The sequence below is a fragment of the Cordyceps javanica genome, chromosome 3, assembly GCF_051103115.1.
Source record: "Cordyceps javanica chromosome 3, complete sequence".
NCBI lineage: Eukaryota > Fungi > Ascomycota > Sordariomycetes > Hypocreales > Cordycipitaceae > Cordyceps > Cordyceps javanica.
This window is the reverse complement of record NC_139297.1, coordinates 29,924-43,306: the sequence shown is the minus strand read 5'-3', so window position 1 is coordinate 43,306 and position 13,383 is coordinate 29,924. Positions and strand designations below refer to the sequence as shown.

The following is a 13,383-nucleotide window of genomic DNA, read 5'->3' as shown; positions in this document are numbered from 1 at the left end:
TTGGAGTTCTCCTTAGTATGGCGATATCATTTGTGAACGCAAGGTATTCCCCTCACGTGCCACAGCAGTCCGGTTACTTTCACGACCGCAGCTGTCAGTGGCGACATTAGTTACTATTCAGGCATGATATTTGGGGATCGGACAAATTTTATTTCTCTGTGAAGCTACCTCCACAAGAAGCTATTTTACCATCGAGATGTTTTGCTATTGTTCTTATTGTGCCCGTCACCAGAATACTCTAGCCATCGTGTTACGATCTTGTAGATGCCGACGTTGGTGCCGCTGTTTCACCACCGCCTCGATCACGCAATAGGTGCGTAGAAGTTGAATCTCCCATGCGGATCATACATCCTCTTCAGTTTCTTTAGCTTCTCCTGTCTCCATTCCTCGTATCCATAAACATTATTCAGCGACTCATCCCCATACGCATAATTCACATAGGTGTGCATTTCGCTGCGCCCGCTGCCATGGTGTAGCGCCTGCCTCAATGACTTACCAAAATCGGCAGCTTTTTTGTCTAGCGCAACAGAGCCGTCCCTCTGATATGTAATCAGCGGGGAAACGAGAAGATTATTTGCTCGAAATGCAAAGGCTGTAGATTCACTGCTAATTGCTTTGACGCCTTGAGTCGAGTAACCTTCGAAGAGTAAGAGCGAGTTGGCAAAAGCTGGGGTGTCTTTGGTGCCTTCAGCAAAAAGATTGTAGACAATGCGCTGTGTTTCGATGCAATATGTCTCAAGGTCGATGGGAAACCGAACGTTGGCGAGGCCAGCCTTCTGACACGGGGGCGACTGGTTGTCATTGCCAGTCCAAGCCGAGAGTTGAGTGTAGTCCCCGGAGCCTTTATCTGTCACCACAGCTCCAAGATCTTCAAACAGCTTAGTGTACTTGGAATCGACGACCTTTGCACCTTCTTGCGCAATGTAGAACATAATCACTGGCTAGAAACTTGTTAATCAAGATTGTACCACTGAGCAAGGTTGTACATGCTTCCGTTCGGCAAGCATGTGAAGGTGAGGTAGAACTTGCCTTGTCAGGGTCTATTCCCGGGTGATTAAAGAAAAAGGAATAGTTCAGAATTTCCACTGACTGATTTCCGTTTTGAAGTAGGTTCTCGTTGATGGTATGGTACAAGCCTTCAACCTTGTCGCCCGTATAAATAAAACTTTGGTACGCCCAAGTGTTGTGGACAACATCATATACTTTGGATTCGACGGACGTGACAATGCCGAAGTTATGACCAGCGCCTTGCATCGCCCACCAAAGATCGGGATGTGTTTTCTTTGAGATATCAAGAATGTCACCGTTTGCATCTACCAACCGCATTGACACAAATTGGTCGGAGACGAGTCCGTAGCGGCCTTGTAAGAAGCCATGGCCACCGCCGAGACCAGGGCCAAGAATGCTCGTGCATTCGCAACAGCCCGTAACTAGAATGTAATATGGAGTTTAGTTTCTATCATCAAGAGAAGAAATGTAATCAGCCATCATAGCTGCATAGTGCCCTACCAGTTTGCTTTCCAGCTTGCCACAGAGTGTCAGTGACCATTTTGGACAAGGCACCCCCACCAATGGTGGCAGTTTTGCCGTCATTGGCTAGTTTGATGGTATTTAGCTTGTTCAACCAGATTTCAATGCCATACTTCATATTGCCCTGAGTCAGTATCGCACCATGTCCTCCATTGACGGCGAGAAAAGGGAGCCTCTCGCTGTTCGCGAACTTGACCTGATTACACGCCAGAGATTTAGCCAAAAAAAAAAAAAAGCAGGGCAGTAAGCTGGATGACGAAAATTCTTTTGCACTCATGATCCGGCGTTACTTACCGTTTGGGCAATGTCCTCTTCTGTGGCCACAACCACCACGAATGAAATCGTCGGCGCCTCTAGGACGGACCATCGCCTAGTGGCGTGCTGATAACGATCGCTATCCGGCAGCAGAATTTCGGCATCTGCAGAGAGCTTCTCACCCAAGGCAGAAACATTGGTGTATGTCGGCACCTGGGCAGAAACGAGGTTGCAATATGAGAGAGTTGCATTGTCGGAAAAATAGGACCAAGTCGATGCGGCAGCTACCCTCAGCAAATCCATGCTGGCTCTGGTCCTGTGGTAGTGGAAGAGTAGCGAGGCAGTGATACAACAATGGGAGTTTAAAAGGGGTTGGTGACGAGAAAAACACGACAATACCACAAGGCAGGGGCTTTCAGGATTCATCTGGGATAGAAATATAATCTAGGCAAAATTTACTGTTTGAAAGAGAAAGAACTTCGGCCGAAAGTTCGCGCTCAGTGGCGCCACAGCCTTCGAACCCGACTTTAGTCCATTCGCACTGCAACATCATAAAGGCAATTACAAGCACCTCGCACAAAAAAGCAAGCTCAAGCCGCAGAATTGTTTTCAAAATACATAAAACTAACTTGGAGTGCTAATTACTCAGTCATCTGCATAGAGGTCTATCTATCGAGGTAGGCTTCAACTAGGCCCATAGGACCCTCTGAATATATGCTCTTGACTTTGTAGCGAGGGTCAGCCTCGCGAAGAAGGGCCTCGAATTCGAAGCGCGACCGCTGTTTGGCTCCAAGACCGATCATCATCAGGATATCCACCTGGCGTAGCTGGCGCTCAACGTGGCGAGGAATACTTCCAGGCTCAGGCATGACGGTATCATTGATGAGAAGAGGGGTGCCAGGCGCGCTGCCCTCGAGACCAGGGACAAATGCGCGGAAGATCCTAACAACGTCTGCATCATTCCAGTTGTGTGTGCACTGGCGGATGAAAAAGGCGCCGACGTCTCGCTGGGTTTGCGGTGTGAAGAAGTCGTACTGCTGGTAGGAGATTCGGCCCCGCAGGGAATCAGGGCAGAGCTTCAGACCCTGGCCGATGGAGTCGAGAGAACCCTCCTGGACAACAAAATTAAGGTGAGGGAATTCCTGAATTTGTTATTCTCAAAAGTTCGGTGAAGTATTATCGTTTTGTACGGCACTAACCTGGGCAAGTGCGATAGAAGTAGATCCGTTGCCGCCTCCAACGTCAACAACTGTGGATTTCAGGCTGCCCCAGTCAAAGCAGTCGCGCAGCTCATTGATATGGCGATCCACTGTATTGTTGTAGAGCTAATTAGCAAGAAATACTTTACGTGGTACACCAAAGAGCCGGAAACCCACACTTGGCAACACCCGTCATGGCTTTAGCGAATCGGACGGCATGAACTGGATTATTTTTGTAGTATCCAAACATTGGCACATCATGATAAGTGTAGAAAGGAGAGTGTACGCTATCGGACAGCATGGGTGAAGACCTAAGACTGTCAGCTGTAGCGACAGAGGCCTTGAACATCTCATCGGTTCTGCAGAGTGTTCGTCAGATATACGTCGGGGTGCGAGGAGCGATAAACCTACGTGTAGTGGCCTGCGCAGTGGATTTCCGGGTCTTCGGCAATCTTCCAGGACATGGAGGAGTGGGAGACGTAGCCAGGACGCTTCTCTGCAAAAATCTTCTGCGTCATAAGCATGCGCATAATGCGCGCCGTGCGATCAACGTCTAGCCCCGCGGCGAAGGCAAGGCTGTGGAATGAGACATCGCCTTGCGCGGGCACGAGATGGAAGAGTTTGAACTCAAAAGCCACTTGCAATGCTGCTAGATCATTTGCCTGACAGACAAATGTGCGCAGAAACTTCTTTGGTCCCGCGACCAGCATGGAAAGGTCATCTAGAGATTGCTGCAGGCTGTCGTAGATGGCGACATACTCAGTCGTGTTCGGCGTGTCGGGCGAGGAAGCGTCAAAGCTGGGCTGAGAGAGACCATTCGCTTCGAAGTATTCAACTATAGCGGCAGTTTTCTGAACAATATTTTTTGCTAAAGCTAGGAGGTTGGGGGCAGCTAAAATAGCGCCAGTGGCATCAATTTGCGATGGCATGGTTATGATTCTCGATTCGGTAGCGTAACGTGAGGCGAGGAGCGTAGAGGTGGATTGATGCGAGCGTTAGTGTTAGAAGCTCGCCTTGTATAAACATTATCATGAGTGAGAAATCCAGAATACTTCTATATAAAATTCGTCAATTTTAACACTCGAGTTGTCGGGAACCACATGTTGCGCAATGTGAACCTGTTAGTTAGCTGGATCAGACTTCGGCCGAAACAAAGACATGACATAATCATGCGGGCAGGACCCGAGCAAGCCCTAGATCAGACTTGAAGGGGTGAAGTCGCATTTAGGAAGCCTTGCGCGTTTTTCGTTTGCTTCTTTTCGGTTGCTAGATTCCGCTTGCGCTTGGCAAATAGCTCTGTTCGACCGAAATATTGCGGGTTCGGCTTGCGCCACCCGAAATGGCATACAAGCATAGGGCTGCGCCGAGCTGAAGCCCGATAGTAGAAAGTCAGTCAACGGCAGTCATAGAACGTATGGCAATATGCAAGGCCTCTCAACTAGGACGAGTAAGACCTTTCTGGTGGTTATTGGTGGACTCGGTCATTGGCGGCCCTCTGCGTGGATGTGCCCAGCGTTCATATTATATTAAGTTGGCCTCAAAATATCTTAAACAGCTGGCTCCCCAGTATTGAAAAATAAAATCAGATTAGCATTTTAAATCAGTTCAACATAAGTTGCTACTATACTCAAGCGGCCTTTCACAGCTTCACCGAATCTCTTCAATCTGTCTTTTGAACGAAATCACCAAACGCTTTTCCGCCACTGATGAATTCCCAAACCGAACCAATCGCCATTGTTGGCATGGGTAAGCATACTCCTTCAAAAATCATACCCGCAGAGGCTAAAATTGGACTACAGGCTGCAGATGGCCAGGAGGTGTTCGTGACAGCGCAGGGCTTTGGGAGCTACTCAAGAACAAGCGTTCGGGCTACCGCGACTTTGGCGACCATCGATTTTCTCAGGACGGCTTCATTCACCCTGATTCACATTACTTGGGCGCGACCTCTACTCAAGGCGGTTTCCTCCTTGCCGAGGATGCCCGGCTCTTTGATCACACTTTTTTCGGCATGCAGCAGACGGAAGTTGAAACTATGGACCCCTCCCAAAGAAAGCTACTAGAAGTAACATATGAAGCCTTGGAAAACGAAAACGCGGGAGAGACGCTCGAAAGCGTGTCTGGCACAAGGACAGGTGTTTTTGTCGGCAATTTCACCATCGATCACACGGTTATTCACTCCCGCGACCCCGAATATCCCCGCCCGTATGTGACCACGGGTACAAGCCTGAGCCTGCTCAGCAATCGAATCAGCTACATATTCAATCTCCGAGGGCCAAGTGTCACCCTGGACACGGCATGCTCATTCTCAATGTACGCACTTCACATGGCTGTTAGCGCTATCCGCAATGGAGACTGCGACTCCGCCATCGTTGCTGCTTCGAACTGGATCATAGATCCCACCATGCAAATTATGATGAACAAGCTCGGTGCATTGTCATCAACCTCGCGATGTCACACCTTCGATCACTCCGCCGATGGCTACGCGCGCGGTGAAGGCTTCGCAGCGATCTACCTGTCCAAAATCTCTACAGCCTTGGACCATGGCAATCCCATTCGAGCAGTCGTTCGCGGCACAGCGATAAATGCCAACGGCCGCACGGGTGGCATCACGCATCCCAGCAAGTCGGGCCAGGAAAGTGTCATCCGGCAAGCCTACCGTAACGCGGGCAATCTCCCTCTCGCAGATACAACTTATTTTGAGTGCCATGGAACCGGAACTCCTGTAGGAGATCCCATTGAGATTGAGGCCATCGGCAACGTGTTTTCCTCCCTGAAGTCATCAAGGGAGCCTCTGTATGTGGGTTCTATCAAGACAAACCTGGGTCACACAGAATCGGCCAGTGCTCTTGCTGGCATCATGAAGGTGGTACTGGCACTGGAATCAGGGTTTATTCCACCGAGTATTGGCATAGAAGTGCTGAACCCAAGAGTCGACTTCGAGAAGGCCAACGTGAAAGTGCTGACTGATATGACGGCTTGGCCAGAGGGCAAGCTCCGTCGCGCGAGTATCAACTCTTTCGGCTATGGTGGAGCGAATGGACATTGTATTATTGACCATGTTCGGAACGTTCTTCACAGCTATGTCAAGCCTGGGCTCGAAACTCCCATCACCTACAGCCCCTTCAACTTGGGCAACAGACACGCAAACGGCGACATCAATGGTGGCATAGACGGCCATACAAACGGCTACGTCAATGCTTATGCCAATGGCCATGCTAGCGGCCATGCTAATGGTCATACCAATGGTCATAATAACGAGCATACCAATGGTCGTAATAACGAGCATACTCACGGCCACACCAATGGTCACGTCAATGGTCAGAGCAATGGCTATTCTAATGGGAAGGAGCCTCATGACTCACGCTCAATCGACCGACACGCTCCCGCTGTGTGGAATTTGAATACATCTCATAGAGCCGACGCTGGCACCAGACGCCTCGTCCTCTTGGCCTTCTCGGCCCATACTGAAGAATCACTCAGGATCAATGTTGCGGTACTAGCCAATGCTCTCGCTACACACAAACACTCGCTTGCTGACGTTGCTTACACTCTCTCTGCGCGACGCACCAAACTGATGCGGCGTTCATTCCGCATCATCGAGCGCAGCAATCCCACGAGTGGCATGACCGTTGAGCAACCTGTCTCTTCCAGTCCAGCTGCTACTACCACAGCCGCCTTTGTCTTTACTGGCCAAGGTGCGCAGTGGAATGGCATGGGCAAAAACTTGTTTGAATATGGCGTTTTCAGCGATACTATCGATTATTTGGATAGAGTCGTCGAGAAGATCTCTGTTCATACCCCCATTACATGGACGATCAAGGATGTGCTCAGCGGTGTGCTAGACGAGCAATTGGTCAATGTTCCCGAAGTCTCGCAAACAGTTTGCACAGCGTTACAGATCGGTATTGTTGACCTACTCGCCTCGTGGTCTATCCGTCCTTCTGCGATCGCCGGTCACTCTTCGGGTGAGATGGCTGCTGCATACGCCGCTGGTCGACTTACGGCGACTGAGGCAATTGTTGCTGCGTTTTTCCGAGGCCAGGCTGTCAAGACAAACACCCGATCCGGAGCCATGCTGGCTGTAGGGTTGAGCCTACGCGAAATGGAAGAATTTGACTATCTTCACGGCTTGGAAGAATCCATCACGGTTGCAGCAATTAATTCACCTGCAAGCCTGACCCTCTCCGGCGATGTCGAGGCCATCGACAGTCTCGCGGTCATGTTGACCAACAAGAGAGTATTCAATCGTATTCTTCGCACTGGTGGTAATGCTTATCACTCGCATCACATGGCTGCAATAGGTAAGAAATACCAGGAATGGCTGGATCGTGGCATGGCCGAAGCTATTGCTGGCGGATTAAACGAGCCTGCTCACAGAAACAGCCCCGTTACGTGGATTTCCTCGGTTTACCCTTTGAAAGACACAACTACAATACCAGTTGACGGGACGTACTGGCGTGCCAATCTGGAGTCTCCCGTCCGTTTCTCGGAAGCCATCCAACAACTAGTCAAAACGGTTCCTATTGATGCAATGATTGAGATCGGTCCTCATGGTGCTTTGCGTGGACCTGTTGACCAATCTTTGAAAGACATTGGCTTTAGTGCAGAAGTGTTGGCTTCTCTAGAGCGCAACAAAGATAGCCAGGCTTGCCTGCTTAAATTGGCGGGTACCCTTTTCGGAATGAACTTTCCAGTTGACCTCCCGGCAGTCAATGCCACCGATGATTTGGAGGGTTATGGAACTGTTCAGGGGTGTATGGCTATCGATCTCCCTCCGTACCAGTATGCATACGGGCCGATCCTCTACCACGAAAGCCGTCTAAGCAAGGAGTACCGTGGCCGCAGCATCATTCGCCATGAGCTCGTTGGCTCGAAGCTTCCTGGGAACTCCAAGTTCCGACCACAGTGGCGCAACATCCTTCGTGTTAAAGATTTGCCTTGGCTTGCCGAACATCGTTTAATTCCCGATGCGGTGTTTCCTGCGGCGGGCTACATTGCCATGGCGGTCGAGGTGGCTACCAGAGCGCACAACGAGTGTGAAGGGGCCTTGCCAATAACTGGCTTCAATTTGCGCAATCTGGAAATCAAGTCTGCGCTGCGTATCCCCGAAGATGACTACGGTGTTGAAGTTATCATCAGCCTTGAGCTCGAAGATGTGGCGAAGGGAAATGTTGCTTGTTGGGTTCCCTTCTCCATCAGCTCCGTTTCCTCGACCACCGATACTTGGACTGAGCATTGCCTTGGTGATGTGAGAGTACAGGTATCACCGACATGTTTAAATCTGAAGAAGATGGACTCCAACATGGATGCCCGCATAGTCGACTCCAAAGCCTTATACCGCAAATTTGAGAAGCTGGGTCTCGGATACGGTGATGCTTTTCAGGGACTGTCAAACATTGAGGCCGACCCTGCGCAAAACTTTGCATCTGCAAGCCTGAACCTTTCGACAATCCGGTCTGCAGAAAAATCTGTTATCGCAGCTTCTCGTTACCCTATTCATCCATCGTCTTTGGATGCGCTATTCCAACTTGGTCTGGTATCTTGTCATGGCGGCCAACTGGAGCGAACAAAGAATGCATTTGTTCCGGTTAGCATTTCACAAATATACATCAAGAATGGTAATAGTGAAACGTCAGTAATAGCTTTTGCCAGGGGTGAGCTCCGCGGTCTCCGTGGCGCCTATGCTAAGCTTCAGGTTCTTGGTCAGGCCGGGGGCATCCTCGTTGACATTCCTAGCCTGCGCTGCACCACGTATGGTGAAGCTTGTTCCCAGGATGGAATGACGATTCGTCTCTTTGAAACTCAGTCAACTCGCTTGACTTGGCAACCGGACTTCCGGACTCTGAACTCCAGAGCCGCAAGACAGTTATTTCCGCCGCCCAAGGAGAACATCGATCGCGAGCCTCTGACCAAGACTGTCTATGACATTATAGCTCTTATCGTTGTCGGTATCTACGAAAAGTACTGTGGTCGTGCTGATCTCGTTGATGCCTCGGAGCAGGCCCAACTCTTCTTAGCTTGGATCCGTCGGCGGGTAGAGCTTGATGATACAGACGTCATGAAACAAGCCAGAGACCTAGATGTCAAGGGCCGCCAAAACCTTCTCGAGTCTCTCTATGAAAAGACTAAAGATGTCATCGAGATCAAGATTGCGCGCAGAGTATCGGAAAACATGGACAACATCTTGTATGGTCGCACTACAGGTGTTGAGGTCCTCCTTCAAGATGGATATCTTACAACTCTATACGAAACTGGTATTGCCATGACAGGTGCCTATCCCCAGCTTCAGCGTGTTACTGATGGCCTTGCCCACGCCAATCCCCATCAAAAGATTATTGAGATTGGTGCTGGGACTGGTGGAGCCACCCGCATCGTCATGGCCACTCTACACGAGGACGTGACGCAGATCAAGCGCTACAGCACTTACACTTTCACTGACGTCTCTCCCGGTTTCTTGACGGCTGCGAATGAGTTCATGTCTCCGTATCGGGACATCGAATATGCCGTACTCGACATTGCTCAAGACCCCGAGCCACAAGGCCAGAAAGCTGAATACGATGTCGTCCTGGCCTCGCAGTGCTTGCACGCTACTGCGCACATCAACGCCACTCTTAAACACTGCAGCAAGCTTCTCAAGCCTGGTGGCAAGCTTATACTGGTCGAGAACACTGGTGACTCTTTCGTCCATGGTCTCATTCTGGGTACTTTGAAGGGTTATTGGGACGGTATTCCGGATGGGCGTGTTGAAAGCCCATTTTTAGACTTGCAGTCGTGGGAAAAAGCTCTTAAGGGAGCAGGCTTCTCCGGAGTTGACTTTATCCTCGACGATTACCCCCACCCATACAGCACTGCCAGCACCATGGTTGCCACATTGCTTCCACCCAGGTCTACAGAAGGAGCCTCTCACGGCAGCGTTGCTTACCTACTCTACAGCGATGGTATTGGCAAGGACAGTCCCTTAGTGTCTCGCACGGCAGACGAAATGACACGCAACGGGGTCTTTTGCGAACTGCTGCACATTGACGCTGCCATGGATCTTACATCAAACTCCAGGATCGTCGCGTTCCTGGACAAGAAAAACATGCTGTTGACATTCGATGCTGAACGCCTGGCATTGTTCCAGCATCTTGTTTCGTCAGCGTCTACTATGGTTTGGGTGACGTCCAGCGGCATCATGACCGGTGCAAATGCCGATGGTGGTGTTCTCGCTGGTCTTCTTCGCACAGTGGGCACTGAGAATCCAACCGCCAAGTTCCTCTTCATGGACATTGCGGTGCAAGACATTGCCACCGAGGAGTGGGATGACATTGTGTCCTGGCTGAGTACGAAGGAGGCTCGTCTTCAGGGGTCTCTTTCGGAACTGGGCACTTTCGAGGATCGTGAATTCAGCTGGCATAATGGCTGTGGGTGGGTTAGCCGTCTTCGTCCAGATGCAAAACTCGCCGAACAGCAGCGCCTAGGTGCGTTCCCGGCCAGGACTGCTGAGATGCTTCCAATTGACAGCCAGGGTGCGGTTCGAGCTGCCTTTGAAACACCTGGAATTCTCACATCGCTGTATTTCCGCCCTTATACAGAGCTTCTGCGTGCGCTTCCCCACGACTACATCGAAGTCAAGGTTGCCGCGGTGGGCCTGAACTGGAAGGACCTGGGTATCGCTGCCGGCACCTTTGATGCCAACAATCTGTCTGCTGAGTACTCTGGCATCATTACCAATGTCGGCGGTTCTGTCAAAAGCTTTGCGGTTGGCGACGCAGTTTACGGCATGGGACACGGACATCTTGGTAACTACACGCAAGTGCCGGCGTGCTTTGCTGCTAAGCTTCGGCCGACTGACGATCTCATCGCAGTGGCAACTATGCCCCTCGTCTTCATGACGGCTGTCTACGCTTTCGATCATGTCACCACCCTTAAGGCCGGCGAAAAGCTTCTCATCCAGTCCGCAACGGGTGGTCTCGGCTTGGCTGCTATTCAACTCGCCCAGGCCAAGGGTGCAGATGTGTACGCTACCGTTGGAAGCGAGGATAAGAAACAGTTCTTGATTGAAAATGTTGGCTTGTCGGCGACTCATATATTCTCTTCGCGCGATGTAACAGACTTACAGCGCGCCATGCATGTGGCCACCGACGGCCGTGGCTTTGACGTCGTGCTCAGCGCCGTCAGGGGCAAAAACATGCTTTATGAGACGTTTAAGATTCTGGCACCGTTGGGTCGCCTGATTGACGTGGGCCGCATTGATGTCATGAATGGCAGCCGCCTAGGCCTAGAGCTATTCCAGAAAAGCATCACCTTTACCTCCTTCGACTTGGGGCTGATTCTCGAAAATAGTCCGGAGGTCGCCAGCAAATTGATGGAGTCGGTTCATACCTACTATCGCACTGGCGTAATTGCTCCTATCCATCCATATGCTGTCTCAACTGTCGACCAGCTGCCTCAAACACTGCTCAAATTCTCTAAAGGTACTCATGTTGGCAAACACGTTATCTCTTTCCAAGATCCAGAGGCGTTGGTGCGCATGGTCCCATCTTCAGACAAAACCGCCAAATTTAACTGCAAGGCTCAGTACCTCATAGCTGGTGGTTTGGGTGCTCTAGGTCGATCTATCATTCGCTGGATGGCGAGCCGTGGTGCTTGCCACGTCGCTGTGCTTTCTCGAAGCGGCGCCAGCACGCCTGAGGCAAGGGCTCTCATCCAAGACATGACTGCGCGGGGTGTCGATGTGCGGTCCATTGTTTGTGACATGGCAGATGCAGCCAAGGTCGTTGAGACTATCAACGGCCTCGCCCAAGTCAGAACCATCCGCGGTGTCATTCACACGGCTATGTTCCTACAGGACGTTTCGTTTACATTGCTCACAGCTGAGCAGTGGAACAATGGTATTGCGGCCAAAGTGTTCGGAACAAAAAACTTACACAACGCCACCCTTGGCATGCCTCTCGACTTTTTTGTCATGACAACATCCCTGGAGTCGATTGTGGCCCTCGCGACGCAATCGGCGTATACAGCCGCCAATAATTTCCAAGATGCGTTTGCCCGCCAGCGACGCCGCCAAGGTCTCCCTGCATCAACGGCTGCCTTCGGTCTTATCACAAATGCTGGCCATCTGAGTCGCGAGGCTACTGCCGTCAACATGATGTCCCGAAACAAGGCCGAGGGCATCACTGAGCATGAGTTCCTGCGCCTCATCGAACCTGCATTTGTGGACAGTTTCATGGACGATAGCATGGGGCACGATCCTCTTGCCGCAGTCAGCTTCACGACATGCCTCGATGCCGCGGCGATGGCGGAGCGCAAGTTGCGTGAGCCTGAAGATACTATGGTGCCACGATGGTACAGTGACGGCCGAGTATCGCTGTTGATGAGAGCCATGGACGACGCGTGCCGACATGGAGCGAACGCCCGAAAGGACAAAGAAAATGGCAGTGAGTCTCGCTCTTCAGCCATAGCCAAGCTCCGTGACGAGTTTGACAAGGCCATTCGTGCGGGCGGTAGTGCAGAGGCCCGCGACAAGTCGCTGACCCTTGTTTGTGACGCAATCATCGCTGCCATGGCAGGCATGCTCTCCATCAGCCCTACATCGATCAGTCTATCCAAAGGCGTGGCTGACTATGGCGTCGATAGCTTGATTGCAGCTGAACTGCGCAATTGGTTTAACCAGGCATTCCGGGCGAATATTAGCCTACTGGACCTTCTGGATGCCCACACTAGCATGAGGCAGCTGGCAACCATTGTTGTGGATGGAACGCTGGCGAGGGAAATTGAATGAACACTGCACTACCAGGAATGCACTCCCAGTTGATAGTTGACGAGGGGCGAAAGCGTGGTCTGAAATCCCTGTTTCTATTCAAGGACATACCATGCGCGCCACGCACTCCCTGAGTGGCAAGCACAGGCAAACAATAACTCGCCGATACCCAAAAAACAAGATGGTGAAGGGTAATGATGCTTGATTAGATTTATTATCTGGATTTCATAGTGAATGATGTACCGCAGTCTATACTCTCCTTGTGCAGAGCGAGAAGCTCCGCGCTAATGTAGATAGCACCTTTGTACCTATCGAGGTGGGTGCGCCAGCCATATTAGCTTGGTTTATCCTATCATTTAAAAGAGGGATCCAGTTTTTAGCTATACGTAAAGTGAGCGAACTTATCTACTACGTAAAGACCACCATACTACCAGTAATACCCTGATGTTGAGTTTTCTGTGACTCGCTCACAGGGGACTCGCTCACAGTATGTCTGCATAATTCATGCGCTTTACCGAATTTGGCAGAGATCGCCATATAAATCCTGGTAACATTTTCATAGCTTTTTGACACCCCTGTAGGCAATATACTACGCCAAGAGGGTGACAAAAAACTGGCCCATAGCCCACCACCACCACCACCACCACCACCACATAC

General features: G+C 50.8%; 3 protein-coding genes across 3 annotated transcripts; 1 reads left to right on the top strand and 2 right to left on the bottom strand.

Moving 5' to 3' along the window:
- Nucleotides 1–302: 302 nt before the first annotated feature.
- V2A60_004249 (uncharacterized protein) lies at nucleotides 303–2,088 on the bottom strand (the record flags this gene model as incomplete). Its single annotated transcript, XM_083255570.1, has 2 exons — nucleotides 303–941; nucleotides 1,825–2,088. 2 exons carry the CDS (start codon nucleotides 2,086–2,088, stop codon nucleotides 303–305), a joined length of 903 nt encoding a protein of 300 aa, XP_083111696.1.
- Nucleotides 2,089–2,450: 362 nt separating this feature from the next.
- Nucleotides 2,451–3,913, bottom strand: V2A60_004248 (S-adenosyl-L-methionine-dependent methyltransferase; the record flags this gene model as incomplete). Its single annotated transcript, XM_083255569.1, has 4 exons — nucleotides 2,451–2,927; nucleotides 2,985–3,094; nucleotides 3,162–3,343; nucleotides 3,396–3,913. 4 exons carry the CDS (start codon nucleotides 3,911–3,913, stop codon nucleotides 2,451–2,453), a joined length of 1,287 nt encoding a protein of 428 aa, XP_083111695.1.
- Nucleotides 3,914–4,690: 777 nt separating this feature from the next.
- On the top strand, nucleotides 4,691–12,747 carry V2A60_004247 (type I polyketide synthase; the record flags this gene model as incomplete). Its single annotated transcript, XM_083255568.1, has 2 exons — nucleotides 4,691–4,730; nucleotides 4,784–12,747. 2 exons carry the CDS (start codon nucleotides 4,691–4,693, stop codon nucleotides 12,745–12,747), a joined length of 8,004 nt encoding a protein of 2,667 aa, XP_083111694.1.
- Nucleotides 12,748–13,383: the final 636 nt, after the last annotated feature.